The 16,182-nt window shown below is 34.6% G+C and overlaps 1 protein-coding gene and 1 pseudogene across 1 annotated transcript; both read right to left on the reverse strand.

Annotated features, from left to right (window-relative positions):
• Positions 1–6,478: 6,478 nt before the first annotated feature.
• LOC114737217 (putative receptor protein kinase ZmPK1) lies at positions 6,479–9,023 on the reverse strand. The gene has a single exon (XM_028925123.1). It carries the CDS (start codon positions 8,894–8,896, stop codon positions 6,479–6,481), a length of 2,418 nt encoding a protein of 805 aa, XP_028780956.1. The 5' UTR covers positions 8,897–9,023.
• Positions 9,024–12,350: 3,327 nt separating this feature from the next.
• On the reverse strand, positions 12,351–14,770 carry LOC114737224 (putative receptor protein kinase ZmPK1; annotated as a pseudogene).
• Between the last annotated feature and the right edge of the window lie 1,412 nt (positions 14,771–16,182).

Below are 16,182 nucleotides of genomic sequence, written 5' to 3' on the forward strand. Positions count from 1 at the left end.
AGAGCGTTAGTATTGGATGCTCAAAAATTTCATTGGGCACATATTTGCCTTGTAAGTTTAAAACCGTAACAAATTTGTTCTTACCATTAAAAATGTTATCAATCACTTAGTTTTTTTAATAATAAGGGGTAATATTGTCATGACATCATAATAAATTACTCCTCCGGTCCTTAATATAGGACCCAATTGTTGAGTTGGGTTTGGTCCTAAATATAAGACCCATTTCTCATATTTATCAATTTTCTCTAAACTACCCCTATGGATACTCCCTCAACCATAATCAAATAGAAGAGGAAGATGAGGTATTAAGAAAGATAGATTATGGTGTTTTAGGAAAAATGTATCACTTTTCTTATAATTAACCAACTTACCTAACTTCTTTAATCTAATCAAATTAGTTAAATGGGTCTTATATTAAGGACCGGAGGAGTAATAAATAAATACACGCATCATTCCCCCTTTTTAATTTTGTGCCTGCGTATCTCATTCTGTCATAAAATGCTCTTCATTTTTTTTTAGCAAATACCCTTTTTGTTGGCCAACGCATCTTTCTTTGTCTCTAACTCCATCACAATACCTAATAATATCCATAATAAAGACATCTTATGAACTTTGTTTACCAATTTGAAGATATTAAAGAAGTTAATCAAATTATTTAATTTTGACAAATATGATACAATCTCTCAAATACTCTTATATAACATTAGATTAAATATAAATTTAAAAGTTAGATAATTTGTTTTAAAAGATATGATATATAAAATGAATTAATCTCTTATACTTAATATTAAAGTCAGTTTCTTAATTGGCTTCAATTTAGGATAGAAAGAGTAATTTATAACTAATTAATAAAAAAAAAAATCTAGTTCAACCTCATATTTCTTTTTATTCAGGCACATGTGCTTCTCTTTTTCCTCTCCTCCGTAGGTGGGGTATGATTTTGGTGTCTTTACACTTTCCAAGATAAAAATTCCTCACATATATATTTATTTGGTACTCATATGATCTTATTTATAGAATAGAGAAAGAATACATTTTTTTTGTCTTATTTATAAGATAATAAGAGAAATTTTTTATGATGTTAACTTTATTTACATAAGGTATAATGTATATTAAATAATGATAAAGTTAGAAATTTATTGAATTTTAAATAGAGTTAATGAAGTCTAAAAATTTTTTTTGATTTATGTAAAAGATGTTAACAGTGATTTATAAATATGACCAGAAAAATACATCATAAAATCCCTTAAAATAAACTAATCTAAATACAATTCAAATGCAGAAGTGAATGCCATTTCCTCATAAATTACTCCTACCTTTTATAAACAAATTACGTGATTTAAGAAAAAAGTTAAAATTAGTTAACAAAAATATAAAATTGAACTTTTCCCCCTAATATACTATATATAATAAGGGGATCAATAAGGTAAAGGATAAAGAGAATGTATTATGTATTATGAGAAAAAGGTGAGAAAAAAGAATAGGAAATTAAATATAAGCAAAATTAATAAAAGCACATTTAATGTTTAAACACATTTAAACAGTATCTTATGAAAAAGATCAAACCAATGTGATCTTATAAAAAGCAACATAAGGGAATACTCCCCACAACCTTTTATGTATATGCCTTTTCTCTGTTTTTGTTTTTTTTGGGACTAAAGCATACATATTCTTCTGTTGAAGACAATCATATTCGAGAGATTACTTTTTGCTAACAAAGATTCGAACCCTAGTTTTTTATATTATGAAGGACTAATTACTTTTATTAGACCTGAATCTCATTGGTTTCAACTTTTCTCTTTTCTCTTTTGATGACAACCTTGCCATCTCTTCTTCATATATTAGAGTCACAGTGTTGATAAGTCATTAAAAACGTATTTTGAATTCAAAGCCAGAGTTGGAAGCTTGACCCCCCCCAAAAAAAAAAGCAGAGTTGGAAGCAATTTGCATTGGAAGGTTAATACTACCACCCCCGATTTTCAATATAAAAATTAGTTAATTAATTTAAATATATAAAACATACTAGTCAAGTTAGTTATTTATAATAAATTTGTATTATTTTTTAAAAAATATTCTTGCTAATCAAGTATACTCGTTAGAACTATCATTATTACAGGGGTTACCTTAGAAAATAATGGATAAATATAAGAGACAAAATAAATTGAGATCTTATATTTAGGATTAAAATAAAAATCAAATGGTTCTTTTATTAAAAACCGGAGTTAGCACCTCGCAACCAAGAAAATTAATCAGGGGAGTTTTTCAAACTAATGGTAATTACTAATTAAACAAATAATAAATGCCCCAAACTCTTGATGAAATGGACCGACCTAATATTCCACCTCCCAGCTAAACCCATGGAAGTCCTCCGTGGCGTTGATGGAGTCACATTGCTTGGCCAATCACAATACAACTACAACAATGCAAGATTTTTTTGCCATGACAATATATGTATATATATTTACCGGTGATATTGATTGATTGATGATTAAAAAAAAGATTTTTTTATTTTTTAAATGTTTAAATACATCATTCTTTTTATAATAACAAGATAACTGAATTACGTGATTTAAAAATAGAATTAAAAATAATAAATATGTAAAAAATAAACATGGCAATGACAGTTCTTGTTCTTGCCCATCAAAGTGTTTGGTTTTAGAGGTGAAGGCAAATCCTATCACTGCAACAAATCGATCGCAATTCCTCATCAAGCCATCTACTACTATATACTAGTTCTAGTCTTTAATATAAGAATTAGTTAATTAATTTAAATAGATTAAGAAAATTAGTTAAGTTAGTTATTTGTAATAAATAGATGTTGTCTTTTCTAAAATACCCTTACCAATCATATGTATTAGCAATGGTATTTTAATATGTGCAACTACTAAAAGGGGTATTTTAAAAAAATTAAAAATGAATAAGTACAAGAGACAAAATGAATTGGGATCTTATATTTATGATCAAATTACAAGTCAAACTAGCTCTTATATTAAAAACAAGAGGTAGTATTTATTTATAAAACATTTTAATGGATTTTAACGGAATGAAAAAAAGTCTTAAATCTCATTACTATTTTAAAAGTTAATAATTTGTTAACCTTATATATTACTTCCAGTCTTAATTATAAGATCTCGTTTATAGACTACAAATGATGTCTTATAATTAGGACCGGAGGTAGTATTTATTAAGAAAATAACAATAAAAAATTAGAGGAAAAATTCTACATTTTTCTTTTAAAAAGATTCTACATTCATATATAAGAACTAATATCCCTAAAGTAAAAAATAATATCAATATTAACGACTTTGACCAACAAGACTAGAGAAGGAAAAAGAGAACCTGAACGATCCAGAAAAATAACCACTAGCATCCCTAAAATTAACTTTAAGTAATAAAGCTTTTTGAGAACCATCATTTCCTCAATATCATGTACTCAGCTCTTCGGTTTTTATATAAAACAAGAACTCCTGGACAAACATATAATTAACCACGTGGAAATAAAAAAGGGCACAATTTTCTCTCTCCTTTTGTTCAAAGAATTACTTCAAGCTAAAACAAACAACAAAAGGGTTCACAAAAGATGCTCAGGTGGAACTTCATTAGAGCCAAACAAAAAGAATGAGAATTGTTAACTGGAGTGAGCACAGTCGGTTGGCTTAGCTTAGCCACATAAATTTGATTGAGATTGAGGGTTCACAATTTATATATAGTTTTTTTTTTTGTGAATGCAAATTTTAGATGAGTTAGGTCAAGGAGCTTACCAAGATTAAGATATACTTTCAGGTTCAAAGAGTGTTTGCAGAAATATTTATAGATTATAGATCACTCACCAAAAGATCATCATATCAATAGCATCATTTGAATTCATTGACCTTGTAGGCTATGATTTGATTTTTTATTAACTGGGCCAACACTTGGCACATTTTATATATGGTTCAATATATGATAATGATCATTACGTGTCTCTCCTTTTTTTCCCCCCTGATTTTCTCCAACAATAATCTTGATTAATACTAAATAACAATTAAAGTTGGTAAATATTATAATTGAATCTAAAAGGATTCGATGACCTCTATAACTAAATGACGAGTCTCTAATTCAATAAATAAAACTCCAACCAGCATCTATTTTAAATAAACAAATTATAACCAACATTGAGTTGGTCAAGTGATGCAAAGCTCCATCAGATCTCTTCGGGTCTCAAATTTGAGTCTTAGAAGAGACACTTACATTGGGAGAGGCAACCATGAATGCCAAACCAGATTAGTCTGCAGTTCAGGTAAGTAAAAACTTATGTGTGAACTAGATTTTTTCAATTATAACTTGAATTAATCATCATGAGCCGCTTGTTTTTTTGCTATAATTATTTTTTGATAGAATAATTATCTTGTATTCATACTACTAACCTAATTGAATGTAGTTCCAACAGGATTTTTTCTACACATAAGGTTAGTATAGTATCCACTATATATATTTGAATATTTAATTACGAGAAATTAACACTTTTCCAGGTGAACCCAACCATGTACGATTCATTATTACAATTATTGTTACTTTAACTAATAAGACGCAGAGAAGTAAAGACAGGCCTTGCTTTTTTTTTTTTGGGGTCTAAATTCCTGAAAAAGTATGCCTTTAACCTTGACAAATTACTCTTTTTGGGCGCCATATCATTTTCTTAGTGTCTATATTCGTAAATTTAATTTAGATTTAAATTTTTTCAAAAAAAAATTAAATATATTTTTCCAAATTCATATTTTTCTTTTAAAGTTTTTAAGTTTGAATATATATTTGAGATATATAATAAGGTCTCGTTTGTTGGGAAAAAAGGGACTTGTTTCATATGAAAATGATAAAACAAAATGAAAGCTAGTTTACAGATGAAAATATCTTCGCAGAGTGTAAATTGTATTAATTTGGTCCTTAATATAAAATTTATTTTATATTAAAATTTGCACTATAAAATACGTCTTAGTCTTATTGGAGGGAACTTTTAAATGAAAAAATAATACCATCTCCACTTCTTTTATGTTGTAATGCGAAAGTAGTAAAATAAATTATTACTCACTTCTCATAAGAAAAGAGAAATTATTATTTCTCCTATTCTAAATATAGGACTAATTTTATAGTGTAAATTATACTATAAAAATAAATATTATATTTAGGACGGGACGTGTACTATCTAAATTTAATACAAGTATCGGGCATATGTAGCATTTGTACAGAAATAGAAGCTGCTGGTCTCCGAAAAAGAAAGAGAAAAACGTGTGGTCCAATAAACATGTGGACAAATAATAACTAACCACGCGACCACATCAAAGAAAACCACCCGGCTATATTTTCAAGGAAAATTATTTATTGAGCCGGACAAAAAAATGTAAATACAAATATATCTCCTGAATTTTGCATATTATTAAAGGTTGATCTGTACGATAAGATAAAATACCTTCTCATCCCTGCTAATAAGCACACAAATGCACTCAAAATTTGAATTTGAAATTACATTCTCCCCATTCAGCTTTCATCCACAAAACCACGACTCTACTTATAAATCCACAAGAATGACTTATAAATACTAACAGGATTGGATCTAATGAAAAGACGTGGTCTCTTATAGCGTGATGAGTTAAGGTTCGAATCTCCGTAGGGGTGCCCATATTTAGTGTCTGATAATATCTCAAATAAGATTGTTTGTAATAGAAGGATACTTGTGCCTAATTTTTTCTCTTTTTAAAAAAGAATGGCTTACAAAAAATAAGGCACAAATTCTTCCAAATTCCATTACATGAAACTCATCCCAAACACTAATAAATCACACAACTTTACTTATAAATCAACCATTATGACATGTGAATCATTCCCTCGAACATTAATTACAACTACTATGTCATTGTTTAAATACCAGCCATAGACATAAAAAAACTGAAATTCTTAACTGCCCCATGTCATGATCCCAAAAGAAGCGAGCCCAGGAAATGACCCAAAAGATGACGCAAATCTCATATGCAAGCACAACCAGAGGAGGAGACACAAAACGTGGTTACTATGGGATTTGGAGGGTCAGGCCAAGTATAATAAGGACAAAGTCTGTTATGGAGGGGGTGGAAATGATTATGGTCTCTCTCTTCCCCCAGAAGATTCTTTCCTTGCTAACTTTCTGCTTCCTTCTTTCTGCTCTTTTCTGCAACTCTGTAATTCACTGATATTTGCATATTCCATTGTATTGAGTGCATAGTTTCTATATATGTGACTGAACTTAATCCATTGAACCATATATTTTATCATTTTCGTCATTCATATTTGTATTTTTAGTCTTAACCATTACACCCCACTCACATGAAGACAACTACCTTATTAAAATAGAACAAGTTTAGACTCAGGCATTGACATAATTATAATCTTAACATATCACAAAGAAGCAATGCCATCGAAGAAACAGCATGATGAAATTTCTTGTAGCTGCCATGCATAGGACTAATTAAGAGGCATCATCTTCATGGCTTTGAAGCATCTCAACAACTTGGCTCATGCTGGGCCTCGCATCTTTGTCCTCCTCCACGCACTTCAGAGCCACATTTGCCAAAGTTTCCATCTTCTTCTTCTCAACGTCAAACTCCGATCCAATGGCTGCCTCAATTATTTGCTCCACCCAAGAGGATGACGACGACCCTTCCTCCTCCGACGTCATTTTCTTCCTCTTCTCTCTCACCCACATCACTAGCCTTTCATTATGTGCTTCTTCTGCTTTATCACTCTGACCTCCCATCATCGTCGGACTCCTTCCTGTTATCATCTCCAGCACAACAATCCCAAAGCTATACACATCCACCTTTGATGTTATTGGCAAATTGAAAACCCATTCAGGTGCCATGTATCCTCTCGTTCCTCTTACCACTGAGAAGTTTTGAGTGTGTTGGTCACTTCTATTTAGAAGCTTAGATAAGCCAAAATCTGCTACCTTGGGTTGGTAATTTGAACCCAAAAGAATATTCTGAGGCTTTATATCACAATGTAGAATCCACTCCAAGCATTCTTCGTGTAAGTATGCTAGAACCCTTGCTGTTCCGAGAGCAATGTTGTATCTTTTGGTCCAATCCAAAGTGTTTGATTTGAGATTGTCTGCTAAAGAACCTTTCTCCAAGTATTCGTAAACCAATAGCCTATGCTTTCCCTCAGCACAATACCCCCACATTTCAATCAAGTTCATGTGGTTTAGCTTACCAATAATGCTCACTTCAGCTAGGAATTCTGCTTCATCTCGTTTGGCTCCAATGTTGTCATCATGAAGATTCTTTATTGCAGCAGTTCGCTGATCTGGCAATACTCCTTTGTACACTATTCCACCAGCTCCTCTTCCAATTTCTTCCGTGAACCCTTTTGTTGCTTGTTTTAGCTCAGAGTAAGTATATTTTCTGAACCCAAAAGGTGAAAGAAAATTGTACCCTTGTTGATTTCCATCAGATTTTTGCTTGGTTCTTATCAAATAAAACCAAGTCATAGAAATGAAGAGGACTTCAACCAACCCAATTGCAACAGAAAACCAAAGAAAGAACTTCAAAAAACTGCTGACATGTCTCTTGGCATAGGCTCTATCCAGCTTCACTGAACAAATATGACCATTATCTTGAGCAAATTCTTCATCTGCAAAGAACGAAACATTGTTTCTTTTGGTTTTAGGAAGTCTCAAGTAGGTTGTTCCTCTAAAGTCTGGTGATCGACGACCATTGAGAAGAACTCTTTTCGCATAGCATTGAAATAAGCCGTCATGGTTAAATGAGTACTGAAATGCCCTGCACTCACAATCTTCTATGCATTCATTCTCACAATCACTATAACTTATGTTTTCCTTGTAAAAAAAGTCATACCCATAGAGCTCAACATCTTGCAATTTGAAGAAAGTGGTCTCCTTTTTATTGCATGAGAGTTTAAATGTGGGTTCACACCCATAAGACCAATCGCTATGGTTCTTCACTCTATATCCAGGAAGACACGAACACTTCCTTCCTTCTCTAGGATCATACACACACGTGCTGTCAGCACCACAAAGTCCATGCACAATGCAAGCATCAGATATGGCTTGCCATGTCACCTCCCATAGATTATTCTGTAGGCTGTACACTCGAATGTTTCCATCAGGATCTAATTTCAATCTTCTTTGTATCAAAACACCATAATCAGAAGTTGTGAAGTTGTACTTGTCTGTTGAACTGAAACCTCCAAGTGAATCTAACACTGCAATTCTACTACTATCGTAGATGTTTCTGTCAGCTTCCCAGCTCTTAAGCCACGGTGATGGCCAATATTTGCTGGAGACATCGGGACCATCATATAGAAGGGTAAGAACATTTTCGTCATCGAAGACAAGCTTGTAGAATCCAGAGGAATAGTTGGTTTCGCTTCTAGCAGAGACGAGCTTTGTATATCTTGTGAGTTGCTGCCCAGGAAGTAGAGTGTCGGTTGGGAAATCAAAGCTCTGCCATAGAATCTTGCTTCCTCGTAATTGGTGCTCATAAAGTACTAGATTTCCATTGTTGTTGAGGATCAATTGGGTCGGCAGAGACGAGGTGGTGGCGGTCGACCACACCTCGTATTGGCCAGCATCAGAGAGGACAAGGTTTCCGGTGCGGTGGATGGAGAGTGAGGAGCGCTTACCGTTGATGGATCGGTCACGGTTTGCTGTCCAAACAACGGCGAGGGTTTGGGCGAACCAAATGGAGAATACATAGGCGTTTTCACCAACGAGGTAGAAGCCGGCAGAGAAGACGCCGTTTTGTGACAGAATAACATCTTCTGGTTTCTCCACTGAAAGAGAGAAGCGACTATTATGTGATGACGATGAAGATTGGAAAAAAAGAGATAAGAGGAGAGGAAAGTGAAGCATTAATGAAACCGCCATATTCTATTTCTTGAGGTTATTAGTAGCTAGGTAGTTTAAGTGGAATGATACTTGGATCAAATTTGTAAGTTGTTCAGTCTTTGGATGATAGATTACATTTCGTTCATTTCCTCTTCCGCAGACCAAGGATTAATCCTTGGACTTTTCGATTTCTCAGCTTCTGAATATGACATGCCTGGTGTCGCTTTCTTTAATAAGGTTGCCAGCGGTGAACGTATTTGTTCCTTTTCGTTAAATGAGGGCTAAACTTCCAGCGCCAATACCTGTAATTCACGTTTTCTATATGACTAAGTGTGTGGTTGGGAGAGCAATTTATGGACCAGAAGTAGCTCATTTTGCAACAGAAGCCCGATTTAAAAAGTAAGCCGGTTTGAGAGAGCTTGTATAAGATCGCACTTGGGGGCCAAAAATAGGGCCAAACGCGCGATTTACCTTAAGCCGGGGGAGGTAACATTTTCAGGTGGTAATCGGGCTCAGGACCAACGGGGATTAGGTTTAGCAGAAAGGGTTAGACCCTTACAATATAACGAGCAAAGGTTCGAATTCTTGTTGGAGAGGTATCCACATTTAGAGCCTGATAGTGTCTCGAATAGGATTGCCTCTAATAGGAGGATATATGTACTTTAGTAAAAAAAATTGTGTTTAAGACGATTGAAAATTGTTAGAATAATAATTTTCTCTCACTCCTCTCATTATTCTCTCATTATTTAATGAAACTCATGCCCATTTTGGTAAATTTATAACCTAAACTTAATTTTATTCAATCATAATTCAAATAACTTTTTACCCAATCTATCTTTTACAAACCAACTTTTATAAAATTTAGTCCAAACACAATTCACATTACCTAATTTAACTTTTACCCAATCTCAATTTTTTAAAAGTCAGATTGCAAATAAATTATTTTTTCTACTGCTAATCCAAACAGATCCTAAAATGTTAAAATTTGGCTTGCACACTTCAAATGACTGTAGTACAGAGCAAATTAAATAAAAAATATAGTTAAATCTGAATCATTCACTTTGTGGTTTGAGGGTAAAAATGAGATTATGGAGAGAAAAAGAGTAGTATAGTTTAGGAAAGTTAATATATACATCTATTAAAAACTCAAATTAACTATTTTCATTAATATCCATAAATAAAATATCCTATTCTCATATGGAAAACCAGAGGCAGAACTAATAAATAAGCCAGAATCTGGCTTCTTGGTTGTTTTGCAGTACTTGGTATGGCCTTTCAATTTTGAAGGCTTTCATTTGCCCTCCCTCACATGTCGGAACAGCAACAGCAACTAAAGGGATTTGATTTGATTGACGACGACTTGACCAGCTTCACACTTATCTTCAATTCCCCTCCCACGGGGTTTCTCCTCTACTCTCGATGCCTAGTTCAAGAGAGAGCCCCACTTTTGATGGTGATACGTGGGTTGGAACTTGGAAATATATGAATATATCATTAACATTACTGTTGATGTTTAAACGGAATTGCACAACGATGACTTGAAAAGAAAACAGATTATTAATAGGACCAATGTATTCTTAGACTTTCCTAGTTTGGGTAATCAAACACGCAAAGAGGACACCTAATTCTACCATTTTTTCCCTACTTCCCATATGTTTTTTCTTGCTTGTTATCATTGGATTCTACATAAAAATGAGTAAAATTTCGATATCCCATGAGTCAAAAAAGGTGTTATTTTCAACTTTTTTTTAATGATTTTTCAGAAAATTTGTACCTAAAATAAAAACAAAACAGCGTCAATTTTAGAGTGTATTTTCTTTGAAAAATCATGAAAAATTTGAAAACAACACCATTTTTTGCTCATGAGATATCAAAATCCCACTCATTTTATGTAGATTCTACTTGTAAAAAGAAACAAGAAAAAATGTTTAGGAAGTAGGGGGGAAATTGAGGCGCAGCAGAGAAGGAGACCCAAATCCTATGACTCCCCAACTCGCCATAGTTGAACTGTACACATGTGAATAGAGCTTGAACCGCATGTGTTGTGAGCGATGCATCTAATTCACGCTAATGGCTCTGAAGAATCTCATAACAACTTGGCTCATTGCTGGGCCTCGCATCTTTGTCTTCAACATTTCAATCAAGTTCATGGCTATGCTCACATCAACTAATAAGGATTCTCCTTAATTCTCCTTGTTTGCCTCCGATGATGTTATTATTCAGCTTCTTTATTGCTTCCATTCATTGATTTGGGAATATATTACCCTGGATTTGGGGTTCCTGCTGCCCTCTAAGCCCTCGTGGTGATGGTGTTATTTGTAATAAATAAATATTGTCTTCTCTAAAATACCCTTATTAATAATGTATATTAGCTATTATTACTGTTTGATGAAACTTTTAATATGTGTAATTATTACAAAAACAATATTAAAAAGATAGATAAATATAAGAGACAAAGTAGACTGGGATCTTATATTTACGATTAAATTGAATGTCAAATTAGCTCTGATATTAATGACCAAATGTATTATTATATTTTTCTTGGGTGAAAATTAAAATGATGTCAAAATATAGAGAGTATGTTACAAGACTAAAACAAAAGAATGAAAACGCTACAATACAAAAAGCCATTATGCGCTAAAGCCATGGTAGTCCTTGAAAAGGAATTCAGCATTATATTGGTATCTTCCCAGTAGATATGATTCGACCTCAAATTGGAGTTCTCTTTCTGAGAGAATTTCATGTTGATACATATAATAAATCTACAAGTCGTCACTCCAAAACTTCTTCCAATATTTATGCCTGTTCCACCAATTGCTCCTCTAGTGTTTGGGCAATGAATAGTAAAGTTATTTAACAATGCTAAACTTTGAAGGGTAGTTATGGGAAGGGAATTTTAGGGCTGACATGTACCCATTACCCACCCAACTTTTTTTGGACTGAAGACATGTACACTACACAACTAAAATATAGTATTTACTCATGTAGAAGAAAAAAAGCGATAAATATTAATGAAGGGGGATGAACTAACAATATTGATTTAAAAGTAAAACGGCATATTGTACCGAAAGGAAAAAAGGTAAAACGACATATGTTGTTACTAAAAAAAAAAAAAAAGGTAAAGGTAAAACGACATAACAAATATTCTCCCGGTTCAACTTTCATTCACAAGACCACGACTCCACTTGTAAATCAACAAGGATGACTTATAAATAATAAGGAACAAATTCTCCCAAATCCCATTACATGAAACTCATCCAAACACTAATAAATCACACTACTTTACTTATATCATCATTTAAATAATCAACCATAGACATATCAATTGAAATTCTTAACTGCCCCACACATATAAAGACAACTACCTTATTAAAATAGAACAAGTTTAGACTCATGCATTGACATAATTATAATCTTAGCATATCACAAAGAAGCAATACCATCGAAGAGACAGCATGATGAAATTTCTTTTAGCTGCCATGCAAAGGACTAATTAAGAAGCATCGTCTTCATGGCTTTGAAGCATCTCAACAACTTGGCTCATGCTGGGCCTCGTATCCCTGTCTTCTTCCACACACTCAATAGTCACTTTAGCCAAAGTCTCCATCTTTCGCTTCTCAACCCCATACTCTGATATAATGGTTGTGTCAATTATCTGCTCCACCCAACTCCACGACGACGGCCCCTCCTCTGATGTTGTTTTCTTTCTTTTATCTCTCACCCATGTCACAAGGCTCCTGCTTTGTGTCTCTTCGCCTTCGTCGTTCTGAATTCCCATCATCGTTGGACTCCTTCCTGTTATCATCTCCAACATAACAATCCCATAGCTATACACATCCACTTTTGAGGTTATTTTTGGTTGAAAAGCCATTCAGGCGCCATATATCCCCTTGTTCCTCTTATCATAGAGAAGCTTTGAGAGTTTTGGTCATGCCGATTTTGAAGCTTAGATAAGCCGAAATCTGCTACCTTGGGTTGGTAATTTGAATCCAAAAGGATATTATGGGGCTTTATATCACAATGAAGAATCCACTCCAAGCATTCTTCATGTAAGTAAGCGAGACACCTTGCTGTTCCAAGAGCAATGTTGTATCTTTTGGTCCAATCCAGAGTGTTTGATTTGAGATTTTCTGCTAAAGAACCTTTCTCCAAGTATTCATACACCAACAGCCTGTGCTTTCCCTCGGCACAATACCCCCACATTTCAATCAAGTTCATGTGGTTAAGCCTACCGATTATTCTCACTTCAGCTAGGAATTCTCTTTCTTCTTGTTTGGCTCCAACGATGTTATTGTTCAGCTTCTTAATTGCTGCAATTCTTTGATCAACCAGTGCTCCTTTGTACACTATTCCGCCTGAGCCTCTTCCAATTTCTTCTGTGAACCCTTTTGTTGCTTGTTTCAGCTCAGAGTAAGTAAATCTTTTGAACCCAAAAGGGGAGAGAAAATTGTAGCCTTGTTGATTTCCGCTAGACCTGTGTTTTGTTCTAATCAAAGAACACCAAATTATAAAAATTAAGAGCACTTCAGCTACCCCAATTGCTACCGAAAACCAAAGGAAGAACTTCACAAAACTGCTGACGTGTCTCTTGCTATAAACTCTTTCAAGTTTCACTAAGCAAACATGACCATTTTCCTGAGCCGATTCTTCTTCTACAGTATGGAACGAACCATCGTTGCTTAGGTTTTTTGGGACTCTTAAGTAGGTTGCTCCTCTGAAACTTGGTGAGTGATGACCATTGAGCATAACTCCTTTTGTATAGCAGCCAAACAGCCCGTCCTTACTCTCAATTGAGTACTGAAATGACTTGCACTCATAGTCTTTTAAGCATTCACGCTCACATTCACCGTAAGTGATGTTCTTTTTATGAAAAAACTCATACCCATACAGCTCAACATAGGGTAATTTGATGAAGGTCGACTCATTTCTACCGCGTGGCAGTTGAAACATGGGTTCACAACCATAAGACCAATCACTATGATTCTTCACTCTATATCCAGGAAGACATGAGCACTTCCTTCCTTCCCTGGGATCGTACTTGCATGTGCTGTCAGCACCACAAAGTCCATGCACAATACAAGCATCAGATATGGCTTGCCATGTCACTTCCCATTGATTATTATGCAGGCTGTACACTCGAATGTTTCCATCAGGATCTAATTTCAATCTTCTTTGTATCAAAACACCATAATCAGAAGTTGTGAAGTTATACATGTCTGTTGAACTGAAACGTCCAAGTGGATCTAACACTGCGATTCTGCTACTGTCATAGGTGCTTCTTTCAGCTTCCCAGCTCACAAGCCATGGCGGGGGCCAATATTTGCTGGAGACGTCGCGGCCATCATATAGAAGGGTAAGGACATTTTCATCATCGAAGATAAGCTTGTAAAATCCAGAGGAATTGTTGGTTTCGCTTCTAGCAGAGACAAGCTTTGTATATCTTGTGAGTTGTTGTCCAGGAAGTAGAGTGTCTGTTGGAGAATCAAAGCTCTGCCATAGAATCTTGCTTCCTCGTGATTGGTGCTCGCAAAGTACTAGATTTCCACTGTTGTTGAGGATTAATTGGGTCGACAAAGACGAGGTGGTGTCGGTCGACCACACCTTGTACTGGCCAGCATCAGAGAGGACAAGGTTTCCGGTGCGGTCGATGGAGAGTGAGGAGCGCTTACCGTTGATGGGTCGGTCACGGTTTGCTGTCCAAACGACGGCATGGGTTTGGGTGAACCAAATGGAGAATACATACGCGTTTTCACCAACGAGGTAGAAGCCGGCAGAGAAGACGCCGTTTTGTGACAGAATAACATATTCCGGTTTCTCCACTGAAAGAGAGAAGCGACTATTATGTGATGACGATGAAGAATGGAAAAAAAGATATAAGAGGAGAGGAACGTGAAGCATTAATGAAACCGCCATATTCTATCTCTTGAGGTTATTAGTAGCTAGGTAGTTGAAGTGGAATGATACTGGGATCGAATTTGTAAGGTGTTCAGTCTTTGGATGATTGACTACATTTCGTTCATTTCCTCTTCCGTAGACGAAGGATTAATCCTTAGACTTTTCGATTTCTCAGCTTTTGAATATGACATCCCTTATGTGGCTTTCTTTTCTAAGGTTGCCAGTTGTGAACGTATTTGTTCCTTTTCATTAAACTGGGACTAAACTTCCTGCGCAAATACCGGCGGTAATTCACGTTTTCTAGAACCCAAGCATGTCATATTTGGATCTCGGTTCTCTCCTTTTCTTCCCCGCCCCCCAAAAAAGAAGAAAGAATCTCATATCGAACTTCAAATAAAAATGGTTGGTTTCATATTTAATATTCTATAAAATTATTAACATAAGTATATAACTAAAGTATTAAAATTTGGCTAAATATTAAATCTGAATTATGCACTTCTTTATCTATTTGAGGGTAGAAATAAGATTAAGGACAGAAAAAGAGTAGGATGGTTTAGGGAATTCAATATATGCATCTATTAAAAAACCGATTTAACTAAGTTAATTAATATCCATAAATAAAATATCCTATTCTGATATGGAAACCAGAGGCAAAATTAATAAATAAGTCAGAATCTGGCTTCTTGCGTGTTTTGCAGTAGTTGGTATGGCCTTTCATTTTGAAGGTTTTCATTTTCCCTCCCTCACACGTCCGACAGCTACAGTAACAACAACAGCAACCAATGGGATTTGATTTGACTGGCGACAACTTGACCAGCTTCACACTTATCTTCAATTCCCCCCCACCCCACGGGGTTTCTCCTCCAGAAGAGCCCCACTTTTGATAGTGATACGTGGGTTTGAACTTGGAAATATATGACTGCGATATCATTAACATTACGGTTGATGTTCAAACGAAATTGCACAACGGTGACTTCAAAAGAAAACAACTAATTAATAGGACCAATGTATTTTTAGACTTCCTACTTTGGGTAATCAAACACACAAAGAGGGCACTTAATTCTACCGTTTTTTCCCTACTTCCCATATGTTTTTTCTTGCCTGTTATCATTGGATTCTACATAAAAATGAATGAATTTTGATATCTCATGAGTTAAAAAAGGTGTTATTTTCAACTTTTTTAATGATTTTTGAGAAAAATTTGCACCTAAAATAAAAACGAAACAGCATCAATTTTAGAGTGTATTTTCTTTGAAAAATCATAAAAAAATTGAAAAGAACACCATTTTTTACTCATGCGATATCACAAAATCTCACTCATTTATGTACTATCTAATTGTAAAAAGAAACAAGAAAAAATATTTAGGAAGTAGAGGGGATTGAGGTGCAGCAGAGGCCGAGACCCCAAATCCTATGCTGAACCGGTCTTT

Source organism: Neltuma alba, unplaced genomic scaffold (genome assembly GCF_004799145.2).
Source record: "Neltuma alba isolate B1F8T4 unplaced genomic scaffold, ASM479914v2 tig00013418_pilon, whole genome shotgun sequence".
Taxonomy (NCBI): Eukaryota; Viridiplantae; Streptophyta; class Magnoliopsida; order Fabales; family Fabaceae; genus Neltuma; species Neltuma alba.